The sequence below is a fragment of the Phoenix dactylifera genome, chromosome 6 (genome assembly GCF_051530095.1).
Source record: "Phoenix dactylifera cultivar Ajwa chromosome 6, Ajwa_hap1_PhDact_Kaust_v1.1, whole genome shotgun sequence".
NCBI classification, from domain to species: Eukaryota; Viridiplantae; Streptophyta; class Magnoliopsida; order Arecales; family Arecaceae; genus Phoenix; species Phoenix dactylifera.
This window is the reverse complement of record NC_143195.1, coordinates 1183978-1201414: the sequence shown is the minus strand read 5'-3', so window position 1 is coordinate 1201414 and position 17437 is coordinate 1183978. Positions and strand designations below refer to the sequence as shown.

Genomic DNA, 17437 nt, shown 5'->3' with positions numbered 1-17437 from the left:
TGGACTGGTCAAACGTGGGAAAGCGAATTACTGTAGGTAACTTGTCTTAATCTTATCATGGATCATGTATACAAGTGGTATGTTTTAGTCATAGAAATTATGGTTATGCATACATCATGCTTATACAGATTTTAAAATATTATGCATATAAGATGATTGGGATTTCGTTACCATAATTGCACTTAATATAGTAATTATGGTATAAGTATAAAATAAGATGATGAATTGCCTCTAGCTAAGGGTACCACTTGCAAGAAGTACTATGTATGGACTCTTAGATGCTACGAACTGAAAGCAACTGAGCTCGCCCCGCCAGTGGCCGTACAATAACTGAGCTCGCCCCGCCGGTGGCCGATAATGACTCCATCGTAGCATCGGAGAGTGTAAACCACGGCACGCCGGTGTACGGTCTTACAATGTATATTTACATGAAGATTTTTGATAACATGCATAACATGATTATTGATTCAGTATGAATATTTTATCCTGATGAATTGTTAGGTAAGGTGCATGTTAGCTTCTCAAACCCTGCATGAACATGTTTAATACTATACTAAATCCGATAAGATTATGCAGGATTACTTACTGAGCCGTGTAGCTCATACCATTATATTGGTATTTTCTTTCAGATCCTCACCACTGATAACAGTTAGAGACGTTCCTATTTTGTATCAGGGCTTCTCTCTTTTGGGGTAAAGCAAAAATACTTTTGTATACATAAACTGTATAGAAGCTTTATGTTTTGTACCACTCAGTATGTTGTAATAGAACTACTTTAATATATGAAAGTTCGAATGGTTTGACTACCCTATTTACCCATGTATGAGGCTTCGTGCTATTGTGGGTGGTAGTCGACAATAGCACGGCCGTGTCACGGACCGGGTACGGGGCGTGACATTCGGTGGTATCAGAGCTGTAGGTTTAACAAGAATATAACCGTAAAAATCTGGGATAATGGATAGTTAAGAGTATCATAATATATTAAGATTGTCATAATACATTAGTCAAAGAAAGCAATTTATTTCAGTCTCATCCTAAACTTTTGACTGCTAGGTAGCTATAAGGAATATGGAGGACGAAGGAGATATGAGAGCACTTTTTCCATACCCTAGTATACAATCATGGGCACACACCCCAGACCCTAGCATACAATCATGGGCACACACCCCAGACCCTAGCATACAATCATAGGCACACACCCCAGACCCTGTGGCAACGCAAGCAAACCTGGCAGGGGTGTGCCAGATAATTGCACAACTGCTTCAGCAACAACAACAGATGCAGTCGACTGTCAGGCCTGTACAACCGATGGAATCTCATTATGAGAGGTTCCGCAGGCTGAACCCACCACAGTTTGACGATGGATCGGATCCTGTGGCAGCCGAGACTTGGATGCGAGAGATAGAGAAGATGTATCGAGCACTCCGATTTCCTGAGGAAGTAAAAGTTGGACCCATGAAACTCTACTACCCTTCGAGATCACTATAACCACCTCCTGGGTACATACATGGAAGACATCCAACCTGCAGGAGCCCTGCGCCCAAGTGACAATGATGCCACTCGACAACCCCTGGGACTCCACTGCATAAAATCCCCACGATCGAGAAACCGCTCTCCTAGCCTTCTGTAGGCTCCTCCCTGATAATCGGATCTCAAACAATATACATATATCCGGACTATGCTGCTGCACAATCTTGCGAAAAGCCGGAGCAAAGGAAGGCTTCCTCGCGCCACGGCAGTTCCATAAGATAACCTTCATTGGTCATCTAAGGATACATTACAACCCTCTGCCTCGGGGTTGCAATCATGAAACACCGCCTTTTCTATAGCCCCTCCACTCTCCAAGCCTACAGGACTCACTCCCTTTGCTGCAGCCATCATCTGGATCAATATTCAATGGTGATCCCCTCCATCGCCGGGTTGTGCCAAATGGCACGCTAAGTCTCCAGTGGCTTCATCTGTTGCCGCAGGGCCCTCTGTCATCCCCCCTCTTGGCTCTGTCCTGAGACCACCAACATTCTTGATGAAGCTTGATTCACCCGTTGCCTTCTTCCACGTTCCCAGCTCAAAGGCCAACCTACTGTTCTCCTTGAGATGATCCCCACTGTGCCCCCGTGCCATATGGCACACACTGTGCGTTGAAGCTTCCCCCAAGCCGGCTGCATCCTCTGCCCCCGCACCGGGTCCGAAGCCTCTAGCCGCTCCATCGTGACACTCCACCATCGGGTCAGGGCCAGCACCAGACACCCCGCTGCAAAATATCTTAGGAACTTTTCCAACAAACGATCAAGTGCTGATTTTGCTCCTTCACCACACATGGCCGGAATCTCCCCCTTCTTTTTGTCAAGTTCTCGCATCCCGTCGAGATTGATCCACCTTCCGTCACACAGGAACTCCATCTTCAGCTCCAAGAAATCCCAAATAATTGGCCCAAGAGTCTTAAGCCATTAAGTTCCTAGCACCAATCCATATCCCTCCAATGGAAGAACAAAAAGATCCACTTGAAAATTGAAGTGCTGCATTGTTAAGGGTAGATCAGTACGCAAGCCTTCACTCTCCAATCTCTCTCCCGATGCCACCATCACGCCTAATGACTTCTTGCAACATGGCTGTAATCCCGTTCTCTGTGCTACCTCCTTACTCACAAAATTATGAGTACTCCTAGAATCAATTAAGGCAATGATGACAGTACCTCCAATACTCCCAAGTATCTTCATGGTGTCAGGAGCATCAGATCCATTCATAGCATGCAACTAAATTTTGGGTACTTCATCATCTTCATCATGATCTTCCTCTTCATCCTCCATGACTTTGTCTTCTTCATCACCTTGTTATGCTTCAATCATAAAGAGTCGCTTGCAGCGATGCCCAGAGCCATATTGCTCATTGTAGCAAAAATATAAGCCCTTTTTCTTGCCGCTCCTTCAATTCTGCAGGTGTCAAGCGCTTCACAAGCAGACTGAGGCGAGTAACACGGCTTTTTTGCTTGTTGAAATTGGCCTTCCTTGTGTCTGTCAGGCTTTATACAAAGCAAGCAAGGCCGATGGCAGTAGATAAATCATGAGGTCGAGCTGCACGAACATCGGCTTTGATGCTCTCTCGCAGGCCATTGATAAAGCAACTAACTTGCTTCTCTTAGCCAACAAAGCTTCGAACTTGTTTTGATAATCACGAACACTTCGTTCCTGGCGCAATTGAAGAAGTTCACCAAGGAGTCAAAAAATTGAGTAGGTCCATACCTTGTGTGAAGACCCTCAGTGAATTCTTCCCAAGAGATGCTTTTACCCTCTTGTCGGATCAGCTGGTCCTATAGTTGGCTCCCTCCTTCCAAATGGAATGAAGCGCAAGTCACGCGATCCTCCATGGATGCGGCATGATATTGAAAAAATTGTTTTACACGGCACACCCAACTCGTAGGATCTTCCTCGCCATTTAAACAGGAAAAATCGAGCTTGACAGTACGTGGAGTAAAGCCATAGTTGTTGTTGCCCGATGCATGAGACCCTTGGGGGTCTTGGGATGTCACTTCCCGGTCCGTCCGAGCCCTGCTTCTTTCTTGATTTGCTACCAATTGAAAGAGCTCGGTGATACGCTTAGATAGAGAGTGAAAGTTCTGCTCCATCCGCTCCATTCGTTCATCCATGCCCAGGCTCTGATACCACTTTGGTATAGACTTGCTGGACGTGGTCGGTTGAGGACCTATACCGGATCGAATAGAGTGCAGAAGAAGAAGATGGTAGCTACTTCGAGGGAGCTAGGCCTCCTTAGATTGCAATAATGCAAAGGAAAACACTTTTGTGATATTTATTCATCATGCAGGAAGATTATATAATCTCTTACAATGCTCTAATAAAGGAAACTACAATTCAGTTGAACCATTATACTGTAAATATAGATAGAATCTAATCAACTAATTATTGGCAATCCTGCCTAACCAACTAATTATTGCTTCTCAATTAGATCTTCTAAACTAGTAAAAGCCAGCGCATAACAGAAGAACATTGCAAATTGAGACTCCTTAACATCCAACATAATCCAACTATTCGACTAAATTGTTCTCCAACAGGGCAGAATACACCGAACCTGTCTGACTGTGAGTGCGATACCCAACTGGTTAGTCTCATAGATTTCAGACCTTCGCTGAAGGCTTGCAAGGAGGAAGAGGGTAGTCGATGGATTGCAAGAAGCTGAAGTACGCGTATTTGATATCAAATTGCATGTCGTACCCTGTGACAGCCAACAATTTTTTTTTTTTTTTGGTTCAATGGTAAGGAACAAAGAGGATGCCATGCATTTCGAGCAACACTAGATACTTACAGTAGTTGACGGCAATGGTCCGCCCATGGCGGTCAGGCGTTTGCCTCACATGATGAAACCACATGCTAGGCCTGGATCACCATAAACAAGTTATAGGAGAGAGTAGGTGATGTTGATGATGGGGGCGGAGAGGAGGTAATTTACTTACAGGTAGAGGATCTCCCCAGCCTTTACGGTGCATTCGAAAGGCTTGGGGCCGTCAAAGTAGAGGGGGAAGGCCTCCCTCTGCTCCGCCAGGGCCTCGGCCGTCTCCGGGTACGGGTCCACGCTGCACCACGGAACCTGCCTCTCCGGCTGTTCCAGTTCCAAGCGCAACTCCCCCCCATCGTCGAACACGTAGCAGGCAGCCGGGTAATGGCGGACGTAGAGGCGGTGGACGTCGGTTGGGGGCAGCAGGAGGAAGTGCTTCTCCCCCGTGATGACGGCGTAGAGGTTCTCGTAGTGGTCCTTGTGGAACGACGTCTCCGACCGCCCGTTCCCGATCCAAAGGTTCACGGCCTCCGGGAGGCGGCCGAGCGCCTCGGTGGCCCACGGGACGTCCGGCTCCACGTCCCCCGCCAGCGCCGAGTACTCCGCCCGGAAGCAGTCGTTCTGCTGCTGGGCGTAGGCCACGGTCGGTGACGAGGGCGAGCCGGTGGCGGTGATCAGCTCGAGGGCCTCGGAGAAGTCCATGGAGCGGACGGCGGCGGAGGCGAAGCAGAGGCCGCCCCCCCGGCCGCGGGCGGAAGGGAGGGGGACGAGGGAGTCGGCGCGGCCGTGGGGGGTGAGGTGGACGGAGACGGCGTGGCCGCGGAGGGCGCGGCGGAGGTAGGCGTCGTCGGACCAGAGAGAGACTGCGGGCCAACCGCGGGTGGCGGCTCGGGAGATGAGGCAGGGCTTGTTGGCGGAGACGTAGTCCCGGAGGAAGCGGAGAGGGGATGGGGGCGCGTCGAGGCGGTCCACACAGCCGGAGGTGCCGAGGCTCAGCTCTCTTGCCTCCGCCCACAGATCCCTCAGCCTCCTCTCCTCCCCCATTGCCCTTCGCCCACGCTAGTGACGCTACAGGCCTTTGCTCTCTAATGCAACGGATCCTATACTACCAAACTTAACGTGCCCCAAAGCGCTTGTCCTGCAGAGTTCCAAGTTTGCTGCTAAATTCTGGATCGAGATCGAGATGCTACTCGGCTTGCTTTGAGGTCGGTCAAAAATCGAACTGAATAAAACCGAATGAGATCAAGATAAAGAAAGAATTAAGCTAACTCGCAAGAAACCCATATGCCGAACAGACCCCCTGGAAAACTGGAGCAACGGTGGGAAATAGCGAAAATTTATAGAAAGGAGTCTCTATGATGAGACTACCTGAGAATCTCCAAGCCACCCTTTTATATAAAATAGAAAATAGAAAGGAGTCTCTAAGATGGTCGGCACCACGTCTACAACGTAATAACAATCTCATACAAGCAACACAACAGTAACCATGCCGACCATGCAATAAATGAGATGTCGCTATAATTTTTGGCCTTTATTGATACGAGCAGAACGATACCTCAGATACCTCAAGTCTACCAAAGTTATTCACCTTGGATATTCTGAAGTCAAAGAGGCCAAGATGCTTAGTATTTTCGCCATCAAAATTCTTGCTAAACAAGCAACAAAAGGAACCCTACCAAACCCCACGTATATAATATAAGATAGATGCATTAAGTGGCAAAGAATTCACTAGACTGTTGACTATTGCTGCTACGTCGTCTCAAACCATGGAAAGACTTTGATGGACAAATTTTGTAGTAGAGGGTTAACCTTGATCTTGCTGAGCGCACATGTTCACCCCACAAACTTGTACAAGATCGAGGAGAAATGATGCGGAGAGAACAAAATAATAACAAATTTCAACATACGTGTAAAAAATGGATACGACATGTACAAGAATGGGAGAGTTAAAACTATATCTACAACGATTCTCTCTCAATTGGTTGTATAAACATACATTGAATTTGGACTTCTATAAAAATAATGATATATATATATATATATATATATATATATATATATATGCAGACTATGTTGGACATCAATGATGATTGGATAAGGCAATTACTTGATGGAGGGCAACATGGGAGTTATGCCCAATCCAGATCCCCCAAAAGAACCCGGCTTCGCATGTTGAACCCTCCCAAAACGCCGGATGTGACGAAGGAGCCTGGCCAAGAAGGTGTTATGGCATATGGTTGAGCTATCGCATACGAGTGCAACATGCTTGCGTGCCCTCGTTATGGCGACGTTCATTCGCCTGCTGTCACCCAGAAATCCAACCGCTCCAAGAATATTAGATCGGACCTGTGGAAAGCCAGAACAGTGGAAGAACTCAATGGCACAATATTTAATTAAGAAGACAGATTGATTGAATGTAATCGAACAAGAATTCAGCACATAAAATGCACGAATGCTCTCGAGCAGAGCTTGATGCACTGCTCAGAAGTTTGCTTGTGATATGGCAAATGATCAAAACAATTCATCTTAGCGATGTCTTTGAGCATTGGCATACAATGTTGGTGTGTTTCAAGTGCATCCTTTACTTTCAACTCATCCATGAGCGTAATCATTATTATAACAAAGAAGCTGGCTTACCTTTTATTCAGATGCCGAACAAGATCAAACTTAACTGCTAACTGTAATAGAGACTCAAACTAATCCATCAGTATAGTTTGGAAATGCATGACATCTTCTTTGTTCCTTAATGTGAATCATCACCAACTAGTAAAGGCTTTTGGGCAGAGAAACAACCATTATGTAACTGGGAATATCTAGTCTCAGGCTGTGCTTGCAGATGCTTAATTCTCAAACCAGGATAGCTCAAAGAAAACTTGCCGCAGCCCATACTCACAAACCGATAAAATACAGGTTAATGCAACAACAGATGCACAAAGTCACAATAAAAAATCAAATGCAGATTAGTCTCCAGCAAGGTCCGCCGTACCGGTACCGGTGGCCGGCCGGACCGGTACGGTACCGGTCCGGTCCGGTATGTACCGGCTGGTACCGGTCCCATACCGGCCGGTACGAACCGGCCGGTACGGGCCCGAACCGGCCGGTACGCACCCGTACCGGCCGGTTCGGATAAAAAACCGGAAAATACCGGTTTTTTATCCGTTCCGGTACCGGTCCAAGGCCGGACCGGTACGTACCGGCCCGTACGGGCCGGTACGGCATTCCATGGTCTCCAGTGCTAGTGGAAGTGCATAATCAGTTGTTGGACAAATCAGATGATACACTAGTTGTTAACTTGTATATCAAACTGATAGATATATACACAGAAGATATTATACAATAAGGAATTATGATAGGCTGCGAAATCAGGTTCGAATCTCAAATACATGAATATGCAAGATGACGAAGGCCATCAATCAAGCAAATTTATATCAATAGTAGCAATGCAAGATCTCGAAATACTACTTCAAGAGGGGCCAAAAATCAGTTTGTGGCAGCCAATATATCAACCACTGCACACAGCTGGCCCATGCCTCGTGTAATGAGATGTTCTTTGATTCTCAAGCATAAGGCTCCTAGAGAGGGAGCGACATACTAAAAGTGAGTGTTGCGTGAGACCGAGAGCCTGTCTATCATGAATTGGCCGATGTTGTAAGTCAATCTGTTTGGAACTGAGCCCTATCAGTATAATGTTTATAATTTGGAATCCTGAACTTGATATGATAATATAAAGCATAAAAAACACTAACAAAAACGTAAAACATATGAGGTCCTATTGATATTACAGTAATATTTGTTACACTAGTTGCAGCAATTAAAGTGATTAAGAAACAGTTCAAATGGTACAGACAAGTACAGCAAAGATCTCAAGAGGCAGCAAGGGGGCATAGTCTATTGAAGGATTTAAGAAGAGGACGATGAAATCTAAGCTAACATGAAAGGAAGTTTTGAGAAAGGACATGGCAGATCCTGCAATAACTTCAAAGGTAGTCACAAACAGGAATAATTTGCATATGGAGTTTTATAAAGCTAACTCAAAATATTTGGAACAACAACTTGATGATCATGGTTATGGATGTGGTTGTGTGCTATACTAGTTATTAACAAAACCACCTACTCCCTTACATTCAAAGAAAGAAAGTAAAGAAAGGTAAACACAAGACTGATAGTTGGCATTTAATGCCACCTCATAAAGACTGCTCGAAAGACTACAAGGTTTAACTGGTATAATATCCAAAAAATGTTTATTATCATGTAGCATTGAGGCTAAAAATGCTAGCGGGAACTCAAAGTGGCAGTTTCGCGTGCCTTGAACTCCTGATAGAGCCTAGATGAAGCCCAAGACATCTACTAGAACCATATTTAAACATGCTGTCCTTGAGGATACGGATTCCTTGTCTTAATCACACAAAGGAATTCCCATATCTTTGAATTGTCAGACGCCTGTAAAAATTCCAATGTAAATAGTTCCAGGCAGTTATAAGGACATTTAAAGTTTCTATCTTATGAATAGTGGACTTAATTCTTGCAGATCTGCTCAAGTATAGACAAATATATGCAACATAGCTTCTGTATTATGTAAGAATAAACCTATATGATAGATATATCTATGAAAATCTTTTTCTAAAAGTGACACTACTGGAAAGCAATAGCGTACCATTGATATAATTACAGCATCAGCCTCCCTCCCCTGAAAGCTGTCTATAGTTGCAGCCTCAACACCAGAAGCTTCTGGAAATTCATCAAGCCTATCCCTCAAAAGCTGTACCTGAGCAATATAAGGTGATTGAACAGCAATGGCAGTTGGAGAGACTCCTGCATAAAAGCATGCAAGTTAAGAGAGCAAGTTAAGCAGATAAAAAATCAGTTATACAGGAAAGAGCGAATAAGAACCCCTATATCGAGCCAGAGAAAGAAGGCATGTCAAAATCCAGGTAGATAACATAAGAACTGGAATAGGATATAAAAATAATTAAAGTGTAAGAAAAGAAAAAGTCAAAATATTGTAGATGCAAAATATAATTTTCAGAAAATCTACACTGAATTTGCAATGTAATTGTAAACTGTGAAATTTGTACGAGTAACAAGGTCATAGGATGCAATAACAATTATGTGTTGGCAACCTGCCCTACTCCAAGTCAACTTTATATGGCTGGTTATGTAGTTAGGATTTGTGCTACAACAAATAAATCACAAATATTGCACTTATCAACAATCAACTGGATGATTTAAATGATTCTCTTAGTTGATCTAAATTGGCAGAGTACATCAGCAATAATCCGGAGAATAAATATGGTGTACTTGTAAAAAAAATGTTCATATTCATTGCTAGAGTTCGAAGTGAAAACATCATTACATGATTGAATGGCTTAATTAATTCTTACAATTGAAGTGCCAGCATGTATACCAGTATCAATACTTTGGTTACTCATCAGACACTACTAATTCAAGCCCTAAGCTTGTTCAGGGAGGTGAGGAGTATTTATGCCAATTTAATTATTGATACAAGGAAAATCATGAATTCGGACTGATTTCTGCTGAATCTGTTAGAGTTCCTGAAAGTAAATGCACATAGCCTTTCGTATGTATGATTGTCAACATATCCAGCCTTCCATAAAGCAAATATGCCAATTAAACAAGAAGAGTACAACAATATTCACAAAGGTAAGTTTATATATTTTTACAGGCAACTGAAATAATACAAGGAATTCCTTGTCTTTGAATTGTCGATTTTTAGTAATTATATCAATTGAGTTCAAATAATACAAAAAGGGTTTTGCTACAGTACTTCCATATTATTTTTAATACAAATTAAGTAGTGATCCTAGCCATCAATTGTTAAAGGGTATGCTAGAAAACAAATGGCAACCGGTGGTGGAAGAGGAATTCGGTGGTGGCGGCATAACCTCCTCTTCCACCAGATCTTTGTTCTCCTCGCCTTCCCCCAGCACTTTACTCTTTTCCCCTTCCATCCTCCAAACCCTAACCCTAACTTGATTCCAGTTTCGAGGCCTCATTCCCCATGGCATCCCACTCAAGCCCCACCCCACCTCCTGCTTCTCCTCCAGCTTCTTCATCATTGACTCCTGTATGTATCTACTGCCGCACCAAGACCTCCACCTCCTCCTCCTCCATGGCTGCCTCTGCCGCCTCATCAGCCTCCTCCTCATCAGCCTTCCTGACCAACACACCCTCCAGGAGACCCCAATCCTCTACCCCTTCTTTGAGATTTGCACCTCCACCAACAAGTTCATCACCTCTGCCTCCTCCTCCCGACACTGCTCCCTCCATGGCAAGGACACTATCATCTTCCAACACCCCTTCCGCAGCGAACCCAACACCCTTCCTGCCCCTTCGCCATGTGCAAGAGCCGCTCTTGTCTACCTCCTCAATGCCTCCCTCATTGGCAACAACATCTACCTCGCCTACGAGCACTCCCCCGATACCCTCTCTCAAACTACCCCGACAACCCCAACGTTACCCGTTCTCATCCGCATTCAGCCACCAACCTCGCCTAGGGCCTCGACTACATCCACCACCATTCTACCACTATCCACAACCATATCAAGGCCTCCAACATCCCCATCATCGAGCCACACTTCTGTGCTAAGATTTGCCACTCCGGTGCCACGCCACAGCCAATGCCGACGTGGACAAGGAGGCGGCAGCGGATGCAAAGATCTCTCCCTCGTCCCCTCCAACTCACAAACTAAAAAGATCGGACAGCTGCCGGATAAAGATCAAGGGGACAAGTGATTACATGCCATTAGAGCTGCTCGCCGGCAGGAACATCTTGCAGCAGTCTAACATGTACCCCCTCATCATGGTGCTCCTAAAGCTCCTCTTTGATGAGGATCCAATCAAGCACCAGTTTCACAAGAGACAGATTTTGGTTTAATTTTTTTAAAAAAAAACTGAATCTGGTGACTTGTACTACCAGTTATACAGTCATCCATTTAGACCTTTTATTTTTGAATCTATAGTCAAGATTATGTACCTGGAGGAAAATTTAGAAGCACCATAGCAAAACTCTACATAAAAGCATCTCTTCCGAAAATTAGCACGAAGAATTTTAATTGTACAAAGAATAACAGACAAGAGAGCAGAAACAAAAAAGGGTATACACACACAAACACACACACAAAGATTAAAGAAGAAATAGCATAGTGGTAAGTCAGCAGGTTCTTATCATGAGAGGGAAGAATATATACCAGAATATATTAGATGGAAGATGTGTTGAGGGAAGAATATATACCAGAATATATTAGATGGAAGATGTGTTGAATGACAATGTCTGCTTCACCTTCATTATAGAAGGAACCCGTGCCAGCCGGATCCAAATGTTCCTCACAACCAACATATAAGCTCCCATATGGCATTCGTGTATCAAGTAAGAGCATTGGGCACTGAGTTATCCATGCAGCCTGTTTGAAACACAGGCCTTGATCAAAGGTGTAGTTTGTAACACAAAATCTTTTCTAAAATCTTTTAAAGAACTTACTATAAAAGATGCTAGGACTTGAGTTACATCTATCAGGATTTTTAATATTAGTAACTTCCTACCGGAAAAACAGAGATCTAAGAATTTCAGACATAGACAGAAGTAAAAACTGAGTGCAAAGTCATATTAAATATTAATGACATAATCACATACTGGAGCTCAAATAAAGAACTAACAGAAAAGGTTGTTATATGTATTGTTAGTTATTAAGCAATGGAAATTGACTGCAAGTCGGTAATAAAATGTCACATAGATTCTATTGTATTTAAGAACTCTCCAAGCTTTCATCGCCTTCTGTGGTCAATACAGGCACATCAATAGACGATTCAAAGAAGCCTTTGCACAAAAGAAGGGGATTAAATTATGAATAACACATCCCAACATAAAGTCTTTATCCATTTATCAACTATTGGGTAAGAAATATCCATTTTCAGAATTCTTAAATGAGTATTGAGAAACATTGCTTTTAATATTACTGACACTTTTTTCTAAATTAAAACCAGGAATTTGATCCAGTCATTCTAGGATATTTAATCAAAGTTATGGAAATTAACCAATAAAAGGGCAAAAGACAGATGAAGAGTCTAACATTTTATCAGCATGCCATGTATATGCCACCAGCATTAGTGAAGACATAAAACAAAGGTATTACAAGAACTTAATAATGCACACCTTCACAAATGGAGAATCAACAAGAAGATGTGAGGAGACAGTCGGTGAAGATTGCAGCAGTCCATCATACATCTCTTTTGATGCCCAACTGGCTATTGCATTGTGCATTCGATATTGAGTGGTTAATTTTGTGGCTAGCATGCCTTCGTGCAAAGCTGATGCTCTTTCCAGAAGAGATATGCCTAGTCCACCTTCCAAGGCCTTTCTAGATAAAATTACTGGAGCAAGCTGACATTGATCACCTGCCAATATACAGCGTTTTCCTTGCAAAATAGGAATCCAGCAGGATGGTTCAATTGCTTGCCCTGCTTCATCTATAACAACCAGATCAAAGCTGTCCAATCTTCGAATGACAGGATCAGCTGCCCCAGTATTAGTGGAGAGTACTACCTGGGTGCTTGAAAGCACTTCCTTTATGGTATCCCTCTCTTTCTTCTTTAAGGTCTTTCCGAGCTGTTTTAAGAGCTGACGTATACCTGCTGCCAACGAATCATCCTTTAAACAAAGCCTAAGGTCCTTCCTTAGATCTGACTTCTTTCTCTCAAATTCTTTCTTGAAATTTGCAAGCCTATCATTGACAATCTCTCCTAATGATTTTGAAGCCACATTTGCAGATATTCGAGCTGGATTTCCAACTCGTACAATGTCTAGTCCAATATCTGAGAGTCTTTCAACCATGTTATCCACAGCTGCATTTGTTGGAGCTGTCACAAGCACACGTTCACCTTGTTGAACAGCAAGGGCTATCAGCTCCTTAAGCAACCTTGTCTTGCCAGTACCAGGAGGTCCTTGGACTACTAAAAGAGGCCGCCTCTTGTTCAATCCCAAGGCGATAGCTTTTAATTGGGAGTCATCAAATTTCCCCTTCTCTATTAACCGATCAAGTCTTACCTGACTCCATTCGACCAGATGATTCTGCTTCAGCCACATGATATCTTCCTTGTCTCCAAATAATGTAGCAACCACAGCAATCGAGGGATTTTTCTTCTGTAAACCATTCTTCTGTAGCAGCATTAGTGCTTCACAATTGCGCTGCCATTTTGAAAAAACAAAGAAAGTGAATACCAGCATCTCATATGTATATTAATTATCTTCAATTACTATAAACAAACTAACATAATCCTTAAAGCTCTACCAAAGTAATCGAGTCACCTTACAATCATAATAGCACAAAGCAGCAACTTTGAAACAGGAATTCAAAACACATGAAAAGTATGTTTCATCTTCCTTCATCCTTTACACAACATTGACTTAGATCATCCACAATCATATTGTAACAAAGGGCAGAGAGAAAAATGATCAAATATAGCGAAATAATAATTCATGATAAATTGGAAAAAATGATATTATAATTGGCTATGGAATAATCTAAATTCATGGACCAGCATTTATTCTAGTGAGGTCAACCAAAGAATATGCCTCTAGAGAGGTAAAAAGTGATGTGCTAGTAACTTCAGCAGTCTGCTATAGTTGCTTCTTCGCGCTAGGGGATATGTATCTTTCAATTGTATGCAGTAGTCCTTTGCATTAGATCCAAATATCCAATTATGTACTAGAAATTGATTATAACAAAAAGAAAAGTCCACAACAACTATCACATCTAGAGCGAAAGGTATATTCAGCACACTCCATGGGAGTAACAGGTGGTGCAAAACTTTGCCTCTTTGGACACAGCATATTAAGTCCGCCATGTGTTCTAATACCTCATAAGTAAGTGCATCAGCCAATCCTTGTATACGGTCAATGCGCACACTCTTCCCAAATAGCTTAGAAAAGGTGGGATCTCCATGGCGGGACTCCAGAGCCACAGTAATGCTACAGCCATCCTCACCTAAATTGTTAACAAAGCCTTGCATGCATGAAGTTGCTCCCGCACCCCTGCTATCGCATGTCCTCACACAAACCATGTCCCCTGGAGACAGAGTTGTAGGGGGCAGTCGATGGTTTCCTTCAACTCTAAATAAGACCAAATGCATTCCTCCCAATCCTGTGGACATAAATATTTACGAGTTAATGCTTAGAGAGCTGCAAAAGAACAAAGAATCTGTCATTAAAGAATAGCTGATTCACTGCAATCTAACTAGAAAAATAGAATCAATGATTTTGAGCATTATAAACTGCATTTGTTCCCCTACCCAGACAAGAACCACCACTGATGTTTTATCTGACACACCTCCACTCATTGGTGCTTCCTGCAGCAACATTGTTTAACCTCTGGTGTATGTCAAGAGGAGCAAGTGCCTGCTAAACACTCCAGTACCCCACTAAGCAAACACAATGAAAATGAACTGCTAACACAAAAACAATGGCCACCAAGAACTTTTTTACTGAGACAAATCTACAGGATTATTTTTGAGAGCTAGGGCTAAAGAAACCCAGGCCAAAAATCAGGTGAAGCCAAGACTTGAACCTATGTTGGTAGTTGGTACCAACCACCAACGACCTAATCAACTACACTAATTAGCACCCTCAAATCTGAAGGTTTATTAAAACACCAAAATGGAAAAAACAAATGTATAGATAATCACAGCATAGCAGATTTATGGAGGAATCTTTAGTTAAATACATTTGAACAAAATGGCAAATTTGATATGGCCCGACAGCCTACTGGCAGACAAGTTAAGCAAGAATCTTAACTCTACATGAGTAAATTAGCGGAGCTAACTGAAGACACTTATCAACCAGCACGGCAAAGACCAAAATCTCAGTTTGTTTCTACTGGATTTCTGACACGCATGAGATTCGTAACATTAAAACATACAAGAAAAAGTTTGTGCTCACCAGTAGAAGAGCTAATCGCATTCAAATTGCAGATTGTGTCACACTGCTCTTGTTGCTTCTGTCCGTGGCTTACAAGGTACTCAATTGGTTTCAGTGAGTTGGATTTTTCATCCGGTGTGGGAACAGCATTCAACTCCTCTTGGGTGAATTCAAGCTCTGCATCCCGCTCTATACGAAGGAGGTCTGACATGTTCTTCACAAAGTATGCGATATTGGCCTGTATAGTTTTAGCTTTCTCCAGCTCCATTCCAAGACCACTGTGCACAGGCTTAGCCTGGGGTGGTTTCCGCACTGCTGCTCGATGCTGTGCTGCAATATATATGAATAACTTCGTTAATAAAAGAGACCAAAGAGAAGGGCAAGTAGATATTGATGGAAGATTATCTTGGATTCAATAGTAGTATCAGTTTGCATAGTTTATGGTTGCAGTTTTCTGTTTTGCTTGCATCTGCTCATGAACGCTTAAGGTCTTTAAAGTAATCAAATTTATTTGACCGGATTAATTACTATGATCTTGCCTGAGTTCATTACTAATGGATTGCTTCAGCTTCTGCAACTATTCTACTACTGATCCCAAAATTTTGTTTTTGTTCTACATATAATCATTAATAGGCACCAATTTATTTTTTTTAATAAGACGAGGAACTACAAACATGAACCTCTGGATACAATAATCAGTTGCGAAATACCATCCAAGGAAAAGCAGAGCAGCTGGAGGATTGGGAGGGGGAGACTGTGACCTGAATTAGCAAATTCTTTGAGGAGCTTCCAGGACTCGGTGGAGCGCCAGTCGGCGAAGACGGCCTGGCGCTGGAGGCCGTGGAGGATGTCGCGGAGCTCGCGCTGGAAGTGGTCAAAGAGAGTGGGGTAGTGAGTGCAGGCCTTGAAGCAGAGGGACTCGAGGCCCTTGGGCATGGGGACGGCGTAGAGGTAGGGCTGCGCCTGGATGACGAAAGCGAGGCCCCCGGTGCCGTTGGGGGCGGCGGCGCCGAGGCGCTGCCGGAGCTCGGAGAACTCGCCCTGAATCTCGGCGGAGGCGAAGTCGGAGGCCATGGAGCGCATGCCCTGGCTGATCCAGCGGACCACGCACCTGCCCAGCTCCCGTCGCCCCAGCGGGTCCCCGTTCTGGTAGAGCGTCCCGACGCTGATGGACGCCTCCTCCGCGGAGGGCAAGCATTCTCCCCCCTCCCTCTCTCGCTCCTTCTTCCCCACCACAACTACCACGTCCGTCCTCTTCTTGTTCTTGCTACCGATCAACAAGCGGGTCTTCGATGATGACCGTCGCAATAGTGATGATGAATGCGACGGCCGCGGACGAGGAGGAGAAGGAGATGCCTTTGGTGGCTCCGAACTGCTGCTGCGGATGGGGAGCATGGTGGAGGAGCCATTGAAAGAAGCGATGATCCGCCGCTTTGGGGGCCGGACCGGTGGAAGGAAGCCGATGCTGCTGATGCCGCCACCAGAACCCGCCTTTGCTGCTGCTGCCGCCGCCGCAGATAATCCGCAGCAGCAGCAGCAGGAAGCAGCGGCTTCCATCTCCCAGTCCTCCTCTCTCTCTCTTTCTCCCCGTCGGTTTCTCTACCCCTTCCTGCCCCTCATTTATCTCTCCCTCCTTCTGCAACCGTTCCCCGAGAGCGGGACTTCCAATCGCCTTATTTCTTTTTCTCTTGGTCTTCTTTTTTCATGGTTACAATTTTTCCTTCCTCTCTCCCTCCGCCGTTGAATCGTACTCGTGATAGTTGTGGTGAGAGAGGAGCCTACGTACTTCCGCTCCGATGGCAAAAGAGTGGCGGCCCCAAATCTACAGTTTTGGCAGGTAGACACGATGCACCGGCCGGGGAGCCCGGGCCCCCCACCCTCGTCTTTCCCGGCTCCGTCCCCTGGCCCCAGGTGACGCACGAATCCTAGCCGCAAATGCCCCGGGGGACGCGTCCGAAATGCACAAGCCCATTGGCAGAAGGGATTCGACGTGTGCGATCCACACCCTCACTTTGCTCAATTTCCCCCCCTATTTGGGTTCACGGCAACTCTATTTGCTCAATTTCACCACGTCACTTGGCTGTGCATCAATCTTCGCCGCCATGCATCAATTCCCACATATCTTGCCTGTTCAAATCATGATGTTCACGTTCAAATCTACCATAAGTACTATAATTTAATTATAAACATCATAATTTATATATGGTCAGCCCAAATAAT

General features: G+C 44.2%; 2 protein-coding genes across 4 annotated transcripts; both read right to left on the bottom strand.

The window, feature by feature from the left end:
- Nucleotides 1–3778: 3778 nt before the first annotated feature.
- Nucleotides 3779–5710, bottom strand: LOC103712993 (2-oxoglutarate (2OG) and Fe(II)-dependent oxygenase superfamily protein). The gene is made up of 3 exons (XM_008799732.5): nucleotides 4466–5710; nucleotides 4318–4388; nucleotides 3779–4227 (listed from the first exon to the last, which is right to left on the bottom strand). The coding sequence occupies exons 1-3, from the start codon at nucleotides 5329–5331 to the stop codon at nucleotides 4130–4132; spliced, it is 1035 nt and encodes a 344-aa protein (XP_008797954.2). The 5' UTR covers nucleotides 5332–5710; the 3' UTR covers nucleotides 3779–4129.
- A 463-nt stretch (nucleotides 5711–6173) lies between these two features.
- Nucleotides 6174–17172, bottom strand: LOC103712992 (P-loop containing nucleoside triphosphate hydrolases superfamily protein). 3 transcript variants are annotated; one of them, XM_008799729.4, is made up of 7 exons: nucleotides 15979–17172; nucleotides 15239–15547; nucleotides 14161–14444; nucleotides 12458–13489; nucleotides 11540–11708; nucleotides 8942–9099; nucleotides 6174–6633 (listed from the first exon to the last, which is right to left on the bottom strand). In XM_008799729.4, exons 1-7 carry the CDS (start codon nucleotides 16772–16774, stop codon nucleotides 6391–6393), a joined length of 2991 nt encoding a protein of 996 aa, XP_008797951.3. In that variant the 5' UTR covers nucleotides 16775–17172; the 3' UTR covers nucleotides 6174–6390. The 3 variants fall into 3 exon arrangements, with proteins under 3 accessions (XP_008797951.3, XP_008797952.3, XP_088580432.1); XM_008799730.5 differs by lacking the exon at nucleotides 6174–6633 and adding an exon at nucleotides 7617–7945 and having other exon boundaries at nucleotides 15979–17150; XM_088724306.1 differs by lacking the exon at nucleotides 6174–6633 and having other exon boundaries at nucleotides 8960–9099; nucleotides 11496–11708; nucleotides 15979–17070.
- Between the last annotated feature and the right edge of the window lie 265 nt (nucleotides 17173–17437).

What these genes read in the sequence shown, in the direction of transcription:
- LOC103712993 (XM_008799732.5), bottom strand. Translation starts at nt 5,331, where the DNA reads ATGGGGGAGGAGAGGAGGCTGAGGGATCTGTGGGCGGAGGCAAGAGAG. An exon ending in GCTGGGGAGATCCTCTACCT is followed by an intron (nt 4,389 to 4,465) that starts GTAAGTAAATTA and finishes ATGGTGATCCAG; the next exon opens with GCCTAGCATGTGGTTTCATC. An exon ending in GACCATTGCCGTCAACTACT is followed by an intron (nt 4,228 to 4,317) that starts GTAAGTATCTAG and finishes TGGCTGTCACAG; the next exon opens with GGTACGACATGCAATTTGAT.
- LOC103712992 (XM_008799729.4), bottom strand. Translation starts at nt 16,774, where the DNA reads ATGGAAGCCGCTGCTTCCTGCTGCTGCTGCTGCGGATTATCTGCGGCG. An exon ending in TGCGATTAGCTCTTCTACTG is followed by an intron (nt 14,445 to 15,238) that starts GTGAGCACAAAC and finishes TTATGTCCACAG; the next exon opens with GATTGGGAGGAATGCATTTG. An exon ending in ATGCTGTAATTATATCAATG is followed by an intron (nt 6,634 to 8,941) that starts GTACGCTATTGC and finishes GGCTTTCCACAG; the next exon opens with GTCCGATCTAATATTCTTGG.